At 46.8% G+C, this 19370-nt stretch overlaps 1 protein-coding gene across 2 annotated transcripts in view; it reads left to right on the top strand.

Moving 5' to 3' along the window:
* Positions 1-19370, top strand: part of slc44a5a (solute carrier family 44 member 5a) — an 89200-nt gene that overhangs the window by 47579 nt on the left and 22251 nt on the right. For both annotated transcript variants that reach the window (XM_064341780.1, XM_064341781.1), the window contains exons 3-4: positions 9900-9973; positions 16241-16325. In XM_064341780.1, coding sequence (XP_064197850.1) covers positions 9900-9973; positions 16241-16325 — 159 coding nt within the window. The remainder of the gene's footprint in view (positions 1-9899; positions 9974-16240; positions 16326-19370) is intronic.

The following is a 19370-nucleotide window of genomic DNA, read 5'->3' as shown; positions in this document are numbered from 1 at the left end:
GTCGGCGCTCCGCGGGGTCAGTTTGGGAGAGCGTTGTCATCTATTGACAGCTTGTTATCAGGGTGCTTAGCCTAGCCTGGGGATTCAGCCAGGGAAGAATTAATCAGGGGAACTTCTGCCAGGACTTGTTGTAATGGGGGGAAAAAAGCCGTATAATACTCTGACAGTTTGAAAGGGAAATGTGGCACGACTTAATTAGGGGACACACTTACCTGGAGATCTACATCAAAGAGCTACGGAGCTCCGGCAAGGGAGCTCTGGGACCAGAGGAATTTGATTGGCCAGGCTGAGTGGCTGCTGTGGCTTCTGATTGGAGCAGTGTGACTTTTCATATGTGAAAATGTCAGAATGTTTTCTTAATGCATTTAATGCAAGGTTTCATTAATTAATACTTGATTTTTGAGGGTTGCTGTTCATAAAAGCAGTCAGAACCCCTCAAAGTAACTGTGACATATAAATTAACAGCCTTTGGTGTCACTGGCAGTATTGTGGATAAGGAAGTGGAACTGAAGCAGATATTATTGCATTTTGCAGGGAATTTGTCCGAAGATCACAGTAGAATTCCTTCCTATTCCCAGTCCTTTACTTACTACTGTAATACTGTGTGTTATTTCTCATGATTTAATGATTAATAAAGTGGTGGGGTTGGCCTTTATAATAAGGACAGGGCCTCTACCCAGGTTGCTCTTTCTCCCACTATGGAATATTAACACTGCTGAGGGTTAATCTATGAGCAAGAGACGGTGTGAGAGAGTTAACGGAGTGGATTCCGATCAATCCCCACTGTCTCCTCTGACCCCTCCCGGGATGGGGGTCGGAGGGCAGGAGGGGGGAGGGGTTTTCGGTAAACTCTATCTGCGCCGATCCACTTTCAGCGCCGGCGGCCTGGAAAATTGTTCCCGCTCTGGTCGTGGGTTGCTGGGTCAGGCCCGGCCCGGCCCGGCCTGCTTGGAGCAGAACCCTTGCAGGGGGCACGCGCCACCAAGATGCAGAGAAATGTTCAATTATTCAGCAGCTGGGGGGGGGGGGGAGCGGGAGGGTTATTTTTACGAGGCCTAGGCGGGGGGGCCGTGAGGGGATAGCGAGACGACGCCGGGCACGGGCATTACTGAGCTGACCGAGTGACATCATCAGCAGCCGACACCGCCTCAGCGGAACCTCCAAACGAGCATCAAAAAATCGCTCCCCTCTCGGCTTCGATTGAAAATGCGTTCCCGTTTCGGGACTCGTTCCTTTAAGAGCCCGCGCAAAGACGCCCCCCCCCCCCCCCGTCAAGAGGCGCACATCTGCGATGACGGAACGTGTCCGTACCTCCACTTCATCATGCCTGTTGGCTGTTTGCCGTTTTTTTTTTTGTTTTTTGCGTCTTCATTAAAAGAAAGGGCCTCGGAAAGCGGCTCGGCCCAAAAGCCGCTCTGGCCCGCTCTGGCCCGCTCTGGCCCGCTCTGGCCCGCTCTGGCCCGCTCGCGAAAGCATAACGGTGTAATTAGCGCGAGGATCAGATTAATGGACCCCCCTCCCCCCGTGCTTATTAAACAGCCCCAACCTTGAGAGGCCGCCTAATCAGGTTCCATTCTGCTGCAGCTGTGGTTTATGGGAAGGCGTCCCGATCCGCAGCCTGATTGGTGCGCGCGAGGCGTGCGCGATTAGTGGAGGATTCGAGCGGGGATCGGGGTGTGTTCTGGAGCTGCCGTTCGGTTCCCCCCCCCCCCCCATCGCAAATTAACCAGCCTTAATTGCAGGCAGAAATGCTGTGAGAGTCAAGGCTCCCGTCGCCTGGCCCAGATATGCCACCTGAAATAAAGGCACACGATCGTCAAGTCCCGGCCTGTTCACGTTCACACAGCGTGTAGAGGACCGGCGAGACCGTGGGTGGTAGTAAGTGCCCCATCTGAAACATTGATCAGCCGAAATGGTGGCTCACAGTGAAAGCTCATTCTGTGTCTTATCCTCTGCATATGAGGATGAAGAGTGGGGGATGGAGGGGATGGGGGACGGGGGGTACTGGGTTTAGACTTTTTTAAATGTTATGGAAGACTTTCTGTGTACACTCTTGGCCCCGCATAGATTCACTGCTCCATTTATGATTTATGAAAAGGAAAACCTTCAGGTCTGAACTGGACATTCTCAGGTCTGAAAGTGCCGAAATACTGAAATACAAAATCAAACTTTACAGGGTTATTTTCATCTACAGAAGCCTGTGCGCAGTGCCTGTATACTCAGAGGATGATATCCCTGACCTCCCCGCACCAGCTCTCTGTGTGAAGTAGGCAAGTGGGATTGGTGCGCCAGGTCAGTCTGTGTTTCTGCTGGCTTTTTCCAGATAAAAGCAGGTGGGGTGGTGGGGGGGTCTGTCAGTGCTGCACCCTTTCGGTTTCTTTGTGTTTATGTTTGGAACGGGGCACCGCCTCTGACTACTGTGTTTGGCTAGAGCTACTGTTCCAGGTGGGTCTTGTTGCCACGGCGAGCCTGACCCCACGGCACAGAGCGCGTTCCCGGGGTGGATTACGACTCTGTGGTTATGATGTGCCTCGCACCAGGGATACTCTCGCGCACTTCACGGACTGTGACTCAGACCTGACATCTGTGAACGCTTTCCTCAGTTTAATTCAAATTCAATTCATTTCAGTTTGGTTCAGGTCAATTCAATTGTGTTCAGTTCAGTTAAAAAACTGTTTTTCCCCAGGGGGCAATTAAGAAGTAAGCATAGCACAGTTTACGTAAAAAAATGAACACATAAACACACAACATAGACACATCTGCAGACTTGATTTGCTAATAAATCCAGGTGTTACAGTTTTGTCTTTCAGATGTAGTACAGTCAAAAGACAAAATGTATGTGTAGAATGATGATAAAATTGTGTTTATGAAGAAAAAAGGGAATATTTGTATTTGATTTAGGCCAAAATTATGCATAAATGTGGCTGAATCCAGGCCTCAGTTTTTGTGAGGAGGATTCTCTTGTTACCTACGATGGAAAACACAAATCATTCAGCTGGAATTGGCTACATTTTTCCTCATCACACATTTATTTAACCTTTTTTGAAGGATTTTTTCATAATTAACTTTATCCAGCTTATGTGTTAATTGAGTGATTTAAAAATGGCCTTGGGTATCTGTTTATGGGTGAAAAATAGATATCGAAGGTGTTACTACGGTATAAAGAAGGATTGACCTCAATCTGCGTTAAGCTCTTCCTGCGGCATGGCAGCTCCACAGCAATCAGGCTTGCTAGCTTAACGCTGAGATCCACAACTAGAAAGTTCCCCTCAGAATCTTCTAGCGCGTATTGATACGTGCTATATAGTTCTCCAACTGCCAAAATACATTCCTCTGCGACCACATGCGTTATCTTTTTTTTTTTCTCTGTGCGATTTCCTTCCTGTTTATTCTCATTATCTCTGCCAGACAGGCTGCTGAGGAAGCATCAGAACAACACTCGCAAGATTTAGAGACGTCATTAAACCACTCACAACTCCTTCGTCTAGTTTATCTTCTAAATATGCAACCGCAGAGATGTCTGGTGACTACACGGTTCCGTCTGATCTCGCAAAGAACAAAAAAAAACCTCAGCGAATCATCGGCGCTTCTGGGCGAGGGGCGTGTTTGACGTTAGCACACCGAAGATGCGCTAGCTCACACGCTCAGTGCCAAGATATTCATCGTTTCTTGGTAAACGTCACGGTTTACTCACGGTTCTGACAAACAAGCAGTCTCGGATTATGGTCTGTAAGACCCAAACACAAATCAGTGGGTGAATACAGTGTTGTGCAGTAGCACACAGTGCTATGTTGGTAAAACCCAACAGCAATGCTATGAGAATATTAAGTAATTGCTGGGAATAATAACAGATTATAACACACCAAAACTAAGCTAAAAAGCTGCATTGAAACACAGTGACAGATCTGAACTGTAGTTTAAACAGGTTTAATACTATACTAACTACAGTTTCTTGTAGCCATCCATCATATTCTAGTGAAAGGGAGGCCCAAATATTATCTTGATATTTATTAATGTATGGCCTTTTAATAAAGACCAGCAGGAAACAAAAAAATCTCTCTCTTCAATCCTCTGTGGCCCATCTGATGCCACAGACCATTCTCTCCTAACTTGTTGTGTTGTTGTACTGCCTGAGGCTCTGTGTGACATATGCTGAATTAGGGTACTACACATTTAGCTCTTCCTGAAATAATTCACACAGCATATGCGGGCGCACCAGTAGAGGCTGAATCATTAAAAAAAAAAAACTTCTATCAAACGGCTTTTGTGTGAAATGTTTGCCGTTGCCAGATATCTGTATGCAACCTGCTTCAGGAAAACAGAGTATTTCTCAATTGTAAAAAAAACTTGCACAAAAACAAGAACGCACATCTTCAATAAACAGGTACAGTACACATTTCTCACTTAAGGAATAAAAACACTTTTTTGGGCTGCTATATTGTTCATAAATTTTTAATTTGTTTTTGTATTACACGGTGCGGGATTGTGTTATTTTTCTTCTGCGGGGAGCCCGTGAGATCCCTGCGTTCAGCCTCACCGTCTTGTATCTGGTGTCTGCCATCGCAGATTTGCAGAGGGTGCCGAGATTAACCCAGGTGACCGGAGCCCAGAGCAGATAATCTGTTTTTTTTTTTTTTTTTTGCCGAAGGCTATCTGCTTATTTGGCTTGGCGGGGCATTTCCTGTCTGTTGCCGGGGGATGGGGGAACCGAGCGGCTTCCAGTCATGGACTGATATTAACCGCGGACAAACTGTCCCTGCGGACGACCCTGCTACCTCGCGACTGCGGCTGTGGCTGTCTGTCTCTCTCGCCCGAGACTTTGCCATTACCCCGACGCCGCCCTCGCCATGGTCACCTGACTGACGCCCAAACGAGAAGCACGTGCCTGTGCGTCCCCTCACAGTTTCACATTTTGAAATTTCCACATGAATATTGTTCACCGTTTGAGTTGGAGGTCTGAAGGAAAGAGTCACAGCGTTCCTCCATTTACTGTTCAACATCTGAGCCCTTAAAATGTCAAGCCGCAATGGAGGTCAATGCCGGTGTCTGTGGAATTATTTAAGAGGCTTCAGACTCAATGTTGTGAAGAAAAAAAGAAGGAATTGAACTTGAATGATCTCTCCTATCTCCCGACAAGACAGGTGTTATGTTTTGGTCACATCATTTAAATATGACAGCCTTATCGAGAGTAACTTACAAAAGTGGGAGAACATGAGTGTTAACCATATCCAAGCCATTATATTTATCATGGACTGTAATATTACCAACAGTTAAATTCGAGTTGAGTGTGAAAGGAAAGGGTTGTATTTGTATCCACCATTTGTGCATGATGACTGTTATGGGGAGCAATCATTAAACCCTTTTATGGTTTCAGCGAATGCCAGTCAAGACCGATAATGGAAATCTGTCAGATGCAGTGTCGCACTGTATAGATTTCCAGCCCTTGTTTTTGGAGCGGGCGGACAATATCTGGGGCATGGAGATGGGTTGTCCGCGTATGCAGAATGGGGAAGAGTAGCAGCGACCGAGGGCATCAGCCTCTTTGCCTTCGTTCAGGGATTGTGGGTAAATAAGCCCTGCTGTGGGTGACTCATTTAAACTCATGATGTGTGGGCGCTGCTGGGTGGTTCACTTCGTTAAAGCACCGATCCAGTCGCATGGATTGGGTCCCGTGGAATATGACCACGCCAGTGCCGACTGTGGCCGGCAGCAAGCCTAATCCTGTTCAAGAGGGAGTGGGGGCACAGTCAATCGGGATGAGAATGTATCATTGCGTTCCAGCGACCCCTGCTGGTGGACTGGGGGCTTGCGAGTATGCCTGTTGAGATGCATGCCCCCCTGACTCCTCTGTGCAAGCTCCACTTCCAAACCATGCTGTGATTGGAGGGAGCCTCTGACATCACTCCCCAATCAATAGCAGAGGCTGCAGCTATGAGTGCTGATAGGTATGAAGGTGCGTTCAGAATTGGGGAGAATAAGTTAAAAACGCAAAAACTCAATCTGGAAATTGACCTCAATATATATGCAGATTATATTTCGCTGTAGACCCCATTGGGCAGCTTCATGGACCCATAAATGTCCCAGGACCCCAAGTTTGGGAACTTCTACCGTGGTGCATATTGCATATAAAGGGATTTATTGTTTCATCACCTCAATATCACATGAAGGATGTAGACCACAAGTAAATAAATTAACAAATTAATAAATATCTGGGTTCCAAATAACTTGTAAAGTAAACAACCAAATCATTCACTGCAAACATTGATGTATCCTCACCACTGGTGTTTTATTAGAAATCATTAAAATGTTGTACATGTATGTAATCGCAGGATGCAGTGAGCCCTTTTATTGCTGTATTATTGATGCTTTGTGATTTACAAACTAGTTGCCACTGTTTAATAATAATTATTAATAATAGGTTTTTAATTATTTATAATACATAGCGATTACAGTTGCTATCTAAATGTAGTTTGTGTAAATAAGAAATTATTTTAAATGAACAGTCAGTGTTTAAAAAACAACAGTTAAAAATAGGTTCATTTCTGTTTCCAGCTTCCTACTTAAAGCATTCCTTCACCTAACACCCACAACAGGCTGTAGAGCAGGGGCTATTTATCCTACCAGCACTTGGAATCTTGTCAAAATTATGTCATAAATAAATGACAACATTTCTTGGCTCTACATGTAGCTATTCCAACATAAATATTTCATGATCACGATCACGATCACAGTATTACCAAGGATGTTTTTTTATCAGATGTTTATGTGATGTAGCGAAATAAACACAGTTTTCTGAAATGAAAATGTTTTTGTTTAGTGAAATAAACAAATTTTTCAGCTTTTTGAATTTATTTATTCATTTTGAGTTTTTCTTAGGACCACCTCTGTCTGTACCCCAGTTATGGAACCCTGCTGTACTGAACACCCACTGGCCATGCACCAAAAGCGAGGGACTATTTTTCCCTCCTATTATTGGTCCTTTTACAATGTAGCCATCATCACACGAGCCACATTGTGGTCACCGGTTGAGTGGATGTCATGGTTCCCATGGCTACGGCGGCTGTCCTGGTTATTCCCTGATACGGATCAGGACGTAGTTCAGCCCCTGACTGAGGGGGTCAGGCTTGGAAGGAAGGAAAATAGATCACCGAAATGTTACCACCGAAAGTGGCATTCATTGGAAATGTATCTCTTTGGACAAAGAAAAGGAGCACAAAAGTCCCCCTGCAGCTCTACAGGGGTGTGTGCTAAGGGCACCGGGGGGTGTGTGTGTTTGGTGGGGTGGTGGGGGGTGGTTCCAGGTGCACAGTTGACAACAGGGTTTTTCGGGGTGGGTGAAAATGCTGGGATGATTTGCTTACTGTGCACTGAAAAACCTGAAGTGGTGGTATTTCTAGTCATTGTTGTAAATGGATACCCTGTGTTAAAATATTTTAGTGTTGAAAATGCGAAATAACTATGGACAAAAAGATTAAAACTGAAGTTAGTATTTCATAAATATAACACACGTGTGTCTTGGAGTTGGGGACTGGTTAGAGGTTGCTGTGCAGTCATTATACTGCATGGAGATACACACGAGAATAAAAATATTATGTTGGTTCTTCAACATGCATGAACATTAGTAGAGAACACAGTGATAGACTATTTTGTTTATTTGTGTGCTTTATGATTTCATAAGCATGGGCTCACAATTGTGGTAAGCAGTTGAATATAGTTGACAGTAATTATGATAGTACTGCACTTATAAATCTGCATATGTTCTTCCCAGCCAACCCATAATGTTCCCTCACCATCTCAGAGACTGCTTGGCTGTTATCTTACTGCCACAAGGTTACAACAAAGGTAAAATAATGTGAAGGGTTATTCATTGCTTATCTAGGGGGGGTTTACAACACAACACAAATTACGAACAGAAAAACGAACAAAAAAAAGTTACAAAAAGGAAAACTATTTCAGGAATCTATTAAACATGCTAGAATGGAAATATAATTAGCATGCAAATCATTCCATACAATTCAGGTCCAAAAAAACAGTTTGGGAAACTGCGACTGCTTAAGGGGAAAAAAAAAAAAAAACAGATTAGGGAGGATAAGCCGTATGCGAAAGTGACAGGAACCGAATGAAGTATGGCTAATAAATGAGGCGTGGATGTTACTGTAGCTGCAGTAATCGTGGCTCTGTGGTGATGCTGAGGTGCTGTACTGTACGGGAGAGGGGTGTTTGACGAGGGCATGAAGGGAATGACCTATCAGACTGATGGAACACGGCCATATTTGCTGTTTTGTTAAAGGCGGGGGGCAGAGGTCTCATGTATGGAGTTCCCTGGGCTCCGGGAGGTTTTTTATTTTATTCTATTCTATTCTATTTTTTTTTGTTCCGCGCTGGTTTGAAGAGAGAAGAGAGAGTGTGTGGAAGGGCAGGGCAGGGAGGGGAGTGACAGCTCCTCAGAGAGAGCCTGCGAGATAAGAGGGCTTCCTCTAGGCAATCTGCAGTCTCCCCGCCGCTCCTCGGGAGAAACCCGCCCCCCTCCGTCGCCGAAAAGAAAGACTTGGTCCCCCCAGACGGCCCCGACACGAGGAGAATCCTGATCGCCCGACGTTGACGAATCCAGGGCAGCGCCTTCCCAAAAAACAACAGTATAGGAGGAGCCTAGAAAAAAGAAAAGATTGCTGAGGTTAACGTTTTTTTTCATCTGGAGCTTTGCAACGGCTGGTTTCTTCTCTCTTCTACCTCTGCTGTTTTTCGACAAAGTTGGAATAATGAGAAGTTTTGAAGAGTAATGAATCCTTACTGTCACGGATGTGATGGGAAATGCTCAGCATTTACCCATTATTGTTGGAAGTTGCCACTCAGTTGGACATTGTGCCAACTCTTCAGATACAACTTTCAGAAATGTGTTGTATCATAGAAATTGTACACTCTTGTGTTTGAGAATTACAGACTTCCTGTGTGGAACCACAGTAATCTCAGTAGAGAATGTAATGCGAGCATTGATCAGAGGTGGAAAGTCCAGAGGTCAGAAAGTGAAAGTCCTTCAGTGTGTTTTCTCCACGCATGAACTCAGCCAGCTGATTTTACTAATTAGTTCTGCCTCCTGGCTGAAGAATTGTGCTAATTAGCGAATCCAGGTGATTGGGTCAAAATACTGGGTTGGACTTTTTAGTTTCTGAACCTGGAGTTTCCCCTTCCTCTGGCATTTCATAGCGGTGGTGGCTCGTCCTGCTGGTACACTGATGCGCCCCATGGTCTGGTCTTAAATTCTGACTCTGCGGGACCTGAATAACGGCCCTTAGCGTTGCCCTGGGAGACAGGATTTAGTCGGCTGGGTTGTGCCAGAGTAACTTCTGTGGTCAGTTTGGCACCAGCATACCCGCAGCAGCTGTGCCTGAAGTGTCCCCCACCTCCCCTGCCCCCTGCACCCCCCCCCCCCCACCCTAAGCGATGATGGCGCCGCTCTGCTTTTGGGCTGCAGATGGGACAGAAGTGGCAGCTGCCAGAAACCCGCTTTGGAGGCGAGGGCCTGCTTGGCTTCGCTCTGCCAAACACGGAGAGGACAAAAAATCAACTCATTCCAAATTTGGAGGAAAGAGAAAAAGGGGGGGGGGGGGTTAAGCGTATCGTTAAATAATAATTATCATGAAGATTTGAAAAGGACGTATTCCTACCCCCCTTGGCCAGCCCACAAATAAGGAGAAGGAGCTTAAATTCTTACCTGATCCACGTGTTTCAAAGGTATCAGCAGCAGCTGGCGGTGGTCTGTTCGTAAGCAGAGGCCGCTCCGTACTAAATCACATGACCCGCACATATGGGCCTGCCCTCCGAAGGTTAGCCGTGTCGTGTTTAATAAAGAGTGCCGTCCGTGGCTAACGCACCGAACCTCTACTGTGTCCTCTCTGCAGGAGCTGCACGGACGTGCTGTGCTGTGTGCTCTTCATCGTCGTCATCCTCGGCTACATCGCCCTGGGAACTGTGGGTGAGTAGAGCTGCCGCACTTTTCATTCGACAGCGTCTCATAATGGGACGATATCTCATTCACGGCCACCCAAGCCCCATGGCCATGGGGCTATAGCAAGGCAATATTATCCCCTTTCACTTCTCTGCTGGGATTTATTGGGGCTGGATTCTTATTTGAGTGATATTTCACGAAGCAGAGTGTTGTTTCACTCTGCTTTGTACCTCCCAGAGCTGCAAATTTGACCTTTAGATTACACTTATTTTTGGTTCCCAAACTTACCACCTCATATCAGTTAACAAAATACAGAACACGCATCTGAGATACTGGGTGTGTGTTCTCGCCTTGTGAATTGTGCACTCACACATCTGAGCTATGTGATGTGTGCAGGTTGTGTGGAAAAATGGAGCCAGTGTTTGGTAGTGACCCTTAGAGACAGCTACTCCCACCATAGCAGGTGTGATGTCAAGAGTTAAAGGGCAGCTGGGGCTGGTGATTGAAAACTGTGTACTCTGAAGAGGTGCGTGTTTCGACGAGCCACACCACCACGCTCGTATGGCTCTTCGATACCTGTTCGGGCCATCCAGGCTCAACGCCTTCCCCCGGTATTGGCCGTGGAACACTTATTGATGAGGGAACCTTCCAGCCATTTCAAACGCTGAATAGAAAATCTATTTAAAGCTGAAATAGACTGGCGGGCGTATCGATTGTGTTTTAGAGGATCGCTCCTGGTCCCGTTTAATTGACCCAAAAAAGGCGCCGTGTTCATTTGTCGGCCACGGAATCTTAAATCGCGAAAGTGCAGGGTGGCGCAATCTCCAAACCTCCGCCACGGGCGCCAATCAGCCCCAATTACCTCAGACGGCACTCTGCCGGTGTTTCTTCGTTAGCGCTGTGGATTAGTTCGGCGCGGCGGAGATTCGGCGAGCGAAGCGGATGAAAGCGCGCGTGGCGGAGGCTTTAGCAACTGTGCCTCCGAGCGAAAGAGGAGGAGAAAAAAAAAAAGGCGCAAAGACACAAAAGAAGAAGAAAGGCTGAGGGGGAGCCGCCGCGTCTCGGGGACGTGGGGAGGCGGGGGGGGGGGCGGGCGCGCTCCATCACAGCCCTGCATATTTTATACCCCAAAACACTCCTGGATCAAAGCGTGGCTGTTACCCAGCGCTGCCCCCTTGTGGAAAGACTGTGTCGTGCGTGTGGCGGGAAACAAGGCCTGGTCCCCTGCTATCGTGTGTCCGGACGCCCGTCCAGGGAGGCACCGAATTCTTTTCGGGAGGTGATCCCGCCCGCGGGGGTCTGCTGTAAACCCGTCCGACCCGCTTCGAGCCGGCTGTCCACAGGGGGGCGCTGCCGAGGCCGAATCGGAAGACTCCACACCGCCGATTTCAAGGAGAGCAGCAGGGGCTATTGAGCGGGCTGTCAGAGCTCCCCTTAATCGCTGACTGCTGATTCCTTTAGAAATGCAAAAACAGCTCGCAGGCAGGGGCTCAGGGGCTCCCGAGCCCTCCGGCTGATTGATACGTAGTAAAACATTGGAGCGCGCTCGCCTGTTTGTGCCGAGGTGCGAGGTTTCACTCTGAAAGCAGGTACTGCCGACTGATACACATTTTGATCACCGTGTGCAGCAGGCCCATTTTCTCCTTAGAGCGCAACTGCAGACGCACTTCAGGTTTCCGCAGTGGCTTCCGTCTCGTAAAATGGAGGTTCTGAATAAAACAGCGCGTTCATTAAACTCACCGGGGGGCTGTTGGGGGGGTGGGGGGTTGGGGGGGGGGTTGCTAAAAGCCGCTAAATATTTACAGCTGTCTGAGCTCTCCCGTGGCACGAGGTCTGAGTATGTCTGGGGGTGAGTCATCGTCCCCCCCCCGATCGCACCATCTCTCTGTGTGCGGGGCGCGATCCGCGTTCGGTTGTGAGCGTGCGCTCGTCCTGACGGAGCGGGCCGTAATCGCCCTTTCGCGCGGAGCACTTTACCGGCGGGGATTAGCCGTAGCGCTTTCCCGACCGGCTGGCACCGCTGGGTGATGTCATCCCATTAGCAATCACCCCCCCCCCCCCCGCCCCCGCAGCTCACCCCGCCACACGGGGAAAACATGAAATCGGCAATGACATCACCCCCCCCCCTCCATTGCACCCCCCTCTCGGCCCCCTTTCAATTTATCAACCGTCTAAGCCCAGAAGATATACGGCATAGAAATACGGCTGAATGGTTATTGTTCTATGGTCCTTTTTGGCTCTTAAAAGCAGTAACTAGAGTAACAATGTATTTCAATTCACTGTTCAGATTCAAATGTAAGAAATTGTTCATCTGAGTAAACTGCTAAGATTTGAGTGGGCACAGTGCAATATGACATTTTGAAAAGGACAGTTTTAGATAATCAAAGAGACTCTTTTTATGCATTTATTTTACAAGAGTTACACCCACTCGAGCTCATAATGACATCACTGCCAAATGTTTAACAGGAAGCATTCCTCTAACATCAGCATGTTGAGTTATTGGTTATTTTATGTTCTGTAAAAACACACACTCATACACATACACACACACACACACACACTCATGCACACACACACACACACACACACTCATGCACATACACAAACATACACGTACACACTCACACACTCGCACACACAAACACACACACTCATTCACAGTCATACACATACACACAAACACACGCACGCACACACTCATACACACACATACACTCATGCACACTTATGAATGTTGTGATTGGTGTGAAAACAGAATTGTGTCATTTATAACAGTAAATCTGCTTCTTTGTCAGACACAGACGCAAGTTTTCTTAGTGAGTGACTGGCTTTTCTGCCTGAATGTGTAAGTAATGTAAGGCCTTTCAGATTACAACATGAAAGAACAGTTCTGCTCTGTGGCTGGGACAGGGTTGTTGTAGGAGGTCTGGAAAATCTTATCAGCTCAACTTGATTAGGCCTTTGATGAAAATTGGGTTGGTTTGGGATTCTTTTGAACTTCATTTCCTATGTTTAACATTTAGCATCACACCGGATGGGGCCCCACACTTAAAAGCAGCGAAAGAGGCTACAGAAAAATGTCTGAGATTAAGAATTAGAATAATTTCCAGTGATTTTGTTTTATTTGAACTGAGATTCAAGTGTAAAATCTGACAGAGATAAAGGATGGAGTTCTCAACCGTGGGCCCAGTTTCATTTTGCGGAGTGCTGAATTAATGCCAGACTTAAATTGCCGCGACTGAATTGAATTAATTTAGCACCACTCCTGATACAGGCAAACCGAACGGTTACCCACAATGCACCGAGATGTTAATTAACGATTTTTGGAAAGTGCTTTGAGGAGACTAACAATAGCGGAGATATCAGCAGAACAATGGGATGAATAATGGAGTCCCTGGCTGCGTTTCGGCTGCTTGCTGTTGCCCCGTGTCACCCCCGCGTCGCCTGTCCCTGCAGAAGAGACAGGTCTCGGCCGGGTCAGCCCGTCTGCCCCACGTTGGGACCCCTGACAGGCCTTTCCACAGATGAAGAATTTGGGATGGGGTTCATTTCTTTACTCAAGTTTTCCCGCCCATTTTTGACCAAGGCCAAAAAAAACAAAACACAGGATTTTTTTTTTGCTTTCCAGAAATTAACTGAAATTAATTATCTGTCATGTTTAATTTTGAGGTAGATTACCCAATGAATTACACCCTTCCATGGGAATTTGCTTATCTTGTTTGTCCAGTGCTGCAAGAATGACAGTTTTTGCCGGGTAGCTGTTCTTAGGAGAGATGGAACTGTAGCATAGTGCAGAACGATAGGTTGTCATTCGCTGTGTGTTCACTGCATCGTGTGACAGATTCTTAGAAAACATTCCTAACTGTTCGTAGTGATCGGGGCTTGAGGTTTCATGAGAGGGGATTTTTGGAAAAACGGTATCACGAGGAGTGTACATGTGCCCTGTTTAAAAAGCCTGAAATGAAATTCACTTGAAACAGAGAATTTGAAATGATGAAAAAAACGACCAGGGCACACTTCCGAGCGCTTAATGGAATTTAAATGGAGGATCGTAGTGACACAGCGCTTACTGTAACGCCCAGCTCGCACCTCTCAGGACATCTTCGCGCCCTCGCGTCTCCGAGCCGAGCTGTGGAGGACGTGTCCTCCGCTCCGAGCGCACTTCCCCCTCGAGTGCGTAAATGTAAAAGCGGAACCGTGCCAGCCTCCCGCCAGCCTGCAGACACGCACTGACACTTACGCTCTCCTGCCACCCCGCCCGTGTGCCCGTTAGCCATGGTGCCAGATGCTCATTCCCCTCGGCGCTGATGACATCACCACCAGCCCACCGCCAGCAGGTTGACCGACATATTCATCCCCAACGTGGATTTCTCCCGTTCTCTCTCTCTCGCTCTGTCTCTCTCTCTCCCTCTTTCTCTTTTGCTCTCTTTCTGTCTCTTTTATCACTTTTACTCTCTGTTTCTCTATTTCTCTTTCTTGCTCTTCTGCCCTCTCTGTTTCTGTTTCTCTCCATCTCTCGCTCTCCCTCTCACTCTCTCTCATTCTCTCCCTCACCCCTCTCTCTCTCTCTCCCTCTCTCCAACCCCCTCTCTCTCTCATAGGAACTGGCAGGGGTACGGGGTTGTTGGAGGGGGGGACGGCGGGGTAGTTGGGAGGGGGACAGGTAGTTGAGAGGGGGAGCGGGGTAGTTGGGAGGGGGGGACAGGGTTGTTGGGAGGGGGGACAGGGTAGTTGGGGGGCGGGGTTGTTGGGAGGGGGCGGGGGGGGTAGTTGGGAGGGGGACGGGTGTTGGGAGGGGGGGCGGGGTTGTTGGGAGGGAGGCGGGGTAGTTGGGAGGGGGACGGGGGGGTAGTTGGGAGGGGTACGGGTGTTGGGGGGGGGGGAGTGGAGGGAGGGGAGCAGGGTGTTGGGAGGGGGGGGGTAGTTGGGAGGGGGGACGGTAGTTGGGAGGGGGGGCGGGGTAGTTGGGGAGGGGGCGGGTAGTTGGGAGGGGGGGTAGTTGGGAGGGGGACGGGTAGTTGGGAGGGGGAGGTGTTGGGAGGGGGACGGGTAGTTGGGAGGGGGCGACAGGGTCTGTTGGGAGGTGCGGTGCAAGGTGGGAGGCTGACAGGTGCCGGCTGCCGCTGAGCCTCTGCTGCTACTAGCAGGACAGCGTGTCAGCACCTGTCACTGGCCTCCCCTTACTGTACCACACACACACACACACACACACACACATACACACATGCTTATACATATGTACACACACACACACACACACACATACATACACACACACACACTCACTCACACACACACACACACACACACACACACACACACACATACACACGCACACACATACGTACATACACACACACACACACACACACACAGCTCAAAAAACTGATTACAGAGATAACATTGCCTTGATCTAATATCCTTCAGTTAGTTTGTTCTTTAAAGCTATTAATGTCAGCGAGGTCCCAAAAATGAGTGAATTAGGAGCCTGACAACCAGGAGGAATGGCGATGCTGACAGTGGCCAACAGGAGCATCTGATGTTTCTAGTATTCACGCTATGCAAATACAATGGGATAGGCTACACAATATTACTGATGTTATAAAAGGGCGAAATATCTTTTTAAGGTCCATTTTGAGTACATTTGTTAGAAAGAGCTGTGTAATTTGTATATACTGTTCTGTATTTATATAAATATTTAGGTTTCGGTGTGAGCCAGCCATTTAGTTAAGGGTACTATAGAGCTATGATTACTTTGTTTATGTGAAATTACATAGCCATATTTGTCAGTAGGTGCAAAAACCTTGTTTAGATACATAACATTTATTACATTGTAATGAGATGGTAATTACAATGTAGTTACACAGATTGCGTACTTCTTATTTAATAGGCAGTCTCACTTACATAATTAATATTTCTACATATGATCCTGGGACCATGCACAGTAGTTTGAAATGAAAATATATAGTGTCTTTGGTGGGTAGAGTCTACAAAAAGTACAGTCCATCCCTGAGACGAGTGACCTCATCACTAGGGTGATTTCATTACAAAATGGCCAACCTGTGGAAGAGAAGAAATCAATCCTATCTCTTTCTCTCTCTCTCTCTGTCTCTCTCTTCCTCTCTCTCTATCTCATGCTCCTAGCCGAGGTTAGACTAAGATGTAATTATGAGGAAAGCACTCTCATTCATAAAGAGAAGCATTGCCATTAATCATGGCTGACGATATCGCAGAATCAATACAAGCTTAAATTGACCAGAGAAAAAACTAATAGCCGTCTCTTTCTCTCTTCAGCCTGGATTCACGGGGACCCGAGAAAGGTGGTGTACCCCACGGACAGTAACGGGCAGTTCTGCGGGCAGAAGGGCACCCCCAATGCGTGAGTAATCCATCTGCTGACGCTGATAGATTCGGAGCTGTCTCATCCCCGGTCTGTCGCAGATCGCCCCGTCGTGCCGTGCGTGCTGCAAACGCTGCTTAATCATGTGTCTGATTGCGTTGGATGACACCGTTCCATTTTGCGGTCGTCAGCAGCCGCTGTTCCGAAATGTGATGTTCTGGTCGAAATTTCACATTTCTACGTTCCTTCTGAATCTGTGTTAAAATAATTTGTATAATTGTACTGTGTGCTCGGTCATGTGATCGGCTGAGCAGGGCCCGGCCCCTCTTGTTTGCGATGGTTTGTTAAAGCGTATTAAATGAAGATCTGAAAACTTGGAACCTCTAACTGGACGGAGGAGAACAGTGGCAAAGAACAAGCTGACAAAATATTTCAGGCTCCATACCAAAACACTCTGTGTATTAGCATTTAGCCTCCTTCTGTTGAATATTTTGACATTATAAAAATCATTGAAACAGGACTAATCCATTGCAAGTGCAGAGGAGCTTGCGACATTTACAAATATTGTTTAAATATTCCATTGCGCAAGCCAGTGGTGGCCCTCAGAAATGCTTGACAGGTACTGTGTCCGATGTGCCGCATACTTACAGTGGGTTAGGCCTATCCGGGAGTGTTTTGGGTTAAGCCAGTTTTTTTTCTAGCATAATTATTCTGGTGTTGAAAGCTCATTTCTCACATTTTGAAGCAAAGCTTTATTAAAACTGCCTGTGTCTTCAGGGTTATTTAAGGCACGGCACGTGACATGGTGCACGGAACCTCTCCGTGAATGAGGCGGTAGAGGTTGGCTTACTGTCAGCTTGTTTGCTATTGATTCCTATTGATTCCCACTGCTGTTGCAGTGCTTGTAATATTGTATGCTTTTTCTACCATGAATTAGTATGTGTTTAGTGCACTTCTAATTAATGTTGAATGGTCTTTGTGCAATGCCGCGAGATGAATGATTCATGAATTGCGCTCAAAATTTTCATGACGATGATGTGACTATTGTTGTTGTTGTTGTATTACTTGATACGCGTATATTTATTCACAACCAGCTGTACATTTAAGGGCATGCAGTTCACACGCACACACTGTTACAGGCTAATGATGACAGCCTGTTTGACAGCGCGTAACCCTGATTTACAGCGCGTAACCTGATTGACAGTGCGCAACCTCGGTGACATTGAGACTTCATCACTTCGGCCGCTGTGAGAGAATGATAATGATTTGTGCTAGCCCACGGCCAGAGAGGAACCTCTGCACTGAACCTGTGTGCTGAATCTGAGTAAGCTTTTCAATCTGCGAGGTTAATAATGACGCGCTGGTGCTGTTCCCGGAAGCTTAAGGGATTATGACCCGGTTCTGTGTAGAAACAAGAGCTTTTGAGGAGATAGTGTGTCCTCATAGGTTTATCCAGAATGTCAATATTATATCAATACAAACAATTACAGTATTTTGCCTGTGGAGGTGAAAGCTCAGTGTCGCTCAGCTGAAGTTTTGTGGTTCGTTGTCCCGAAGAGGTCACAGAAGGTTTCAAGGTTTCAGCAAGTTCCCTGAATAGGTTTTCTCTCTTCTGTTCATTCATATCTAATTTGTCATGAAGTGTGATCATGAAGAGAATATGAAGCCATTTACAGACCTCTTTAGGAGCCTGTTGGAAGATGGCAGCTCATTATTTATCAGGCAGAAGCGATAGAGATACTGTGCACATTTCAGAATGGTAATGGCTGCAACCCCCCCCCCCCAAAAAAAAAATCACCCTGGGTAATTACGTTAAAAAGGACTCCCATTATCTTGATGGATACCTTTGTCCCTGCATGACGAGTTGGGGTTGGGCTAACGTTCCGTTAAATAAAAATCCCAAGGCCCTGACAGCTAAGATTGATGTTCCGGTGAAGATAGAGATAGAGACCGTTGGAGCTGATGCTCTGGGTTCCTGATTGAAGGGGGCATAATTTAGCGTAAAGTGTGATCGGTGCTACCTTGTTGACTGGGAAAGATCCCCTGGTGGAGCTATTCCAGAGGCAAAGCCCGCTCCCAAAGTTTTTGTGGGCTAACCCAAACCTTCCAGTTTGAAGCCGTTGTTGTAAAGCAGTGGGATGCGGAGAGCCAGCCCGTAATTGCGTAACATCGCAAATTGTAACTGCAACATGGGGACTATTTAGAATTGGCCACTCAGAACTAATATGTGAAGTCTAATTAGAGTGTCTCACAATTGCAAGAGGTAATAGACTGCAATCAGTTAACAGTAATAGCCAGAGGAAAACTCCATATTTACATTGGAATCTGAAAGATGATGGACCTGGATCTGATTAGTGCAACTAATGGTCCTTAGTGAAAGCTATTACAGTAGGCTTGTAAATTATAACATAAATCTACAAATATGGAAAACTGTAATTTTTTTGCGCTCTATGATTCAAAACAGCAGTGGGTCCATGTTAGTGATACGATGGGAGGTCTGTTTTAAGCAAACTGACCGCTCGATCACCTCTCCTTGGTAATCCCCATAGGTCACTAATTAACCATTATTTGATTAATACAGATCAATACACCTGTCTTTCTAAAGGCCCTCACACCTGTGCTTTTAGTGGGACCCAACCATGTGACCTGAACTGTAACAGCAGTGCCTGTCCTGTAATTGGTTAAGTGCCAGCTGGGCACTGGGTGATGCACTACCCCAGCTGGAGGAGGCTGCTGCTGTTGTGAGGTTCAAGCTCGTTGTCTTCCATTATCTTGGACCCGTCAGGGCCTGGAAATCTGGAAAAAGCTGTTTGTGTTTCAAACACGCATCTCAGACATAACCACGGCAAGACTGTGGTGAAATATTCAACCCGTATGTTATTTATATTCACTTTTGCTTTTTTTTTTACCCCAAGTATCACTGTTTGGAGTAGGTCTGCAGAGACCTACGCTTGGTCCAGGTAGAATGTACTAGTGCCATGTGGCATCCAATGCAAACTGTTAGCTTCCTGCCCTACGTGTGTGGATTTCTGGCTGATTCATGCTTTATGCATTATAGGAGCTCAGTGCAGGCTACATTCTTTA

Source organism: Anguilla rostrata, chromosome 6 (assembly GCF_018555375.3).
Source record: "Anguilla rostrata isolate EN2019 chromosome 6, ASM1855537v3, whole genome shotgun sequence".
NCBI classification, from domain to species: Eukaryota; Metazoa; Chordata; class Actinopteri; order Anguilliformes; family Anguillidae; genus Anguilla; species Anguilla rostrata.
This window is presented reverse-complemented; position numbering and strand designations above follow the sequence as displayed.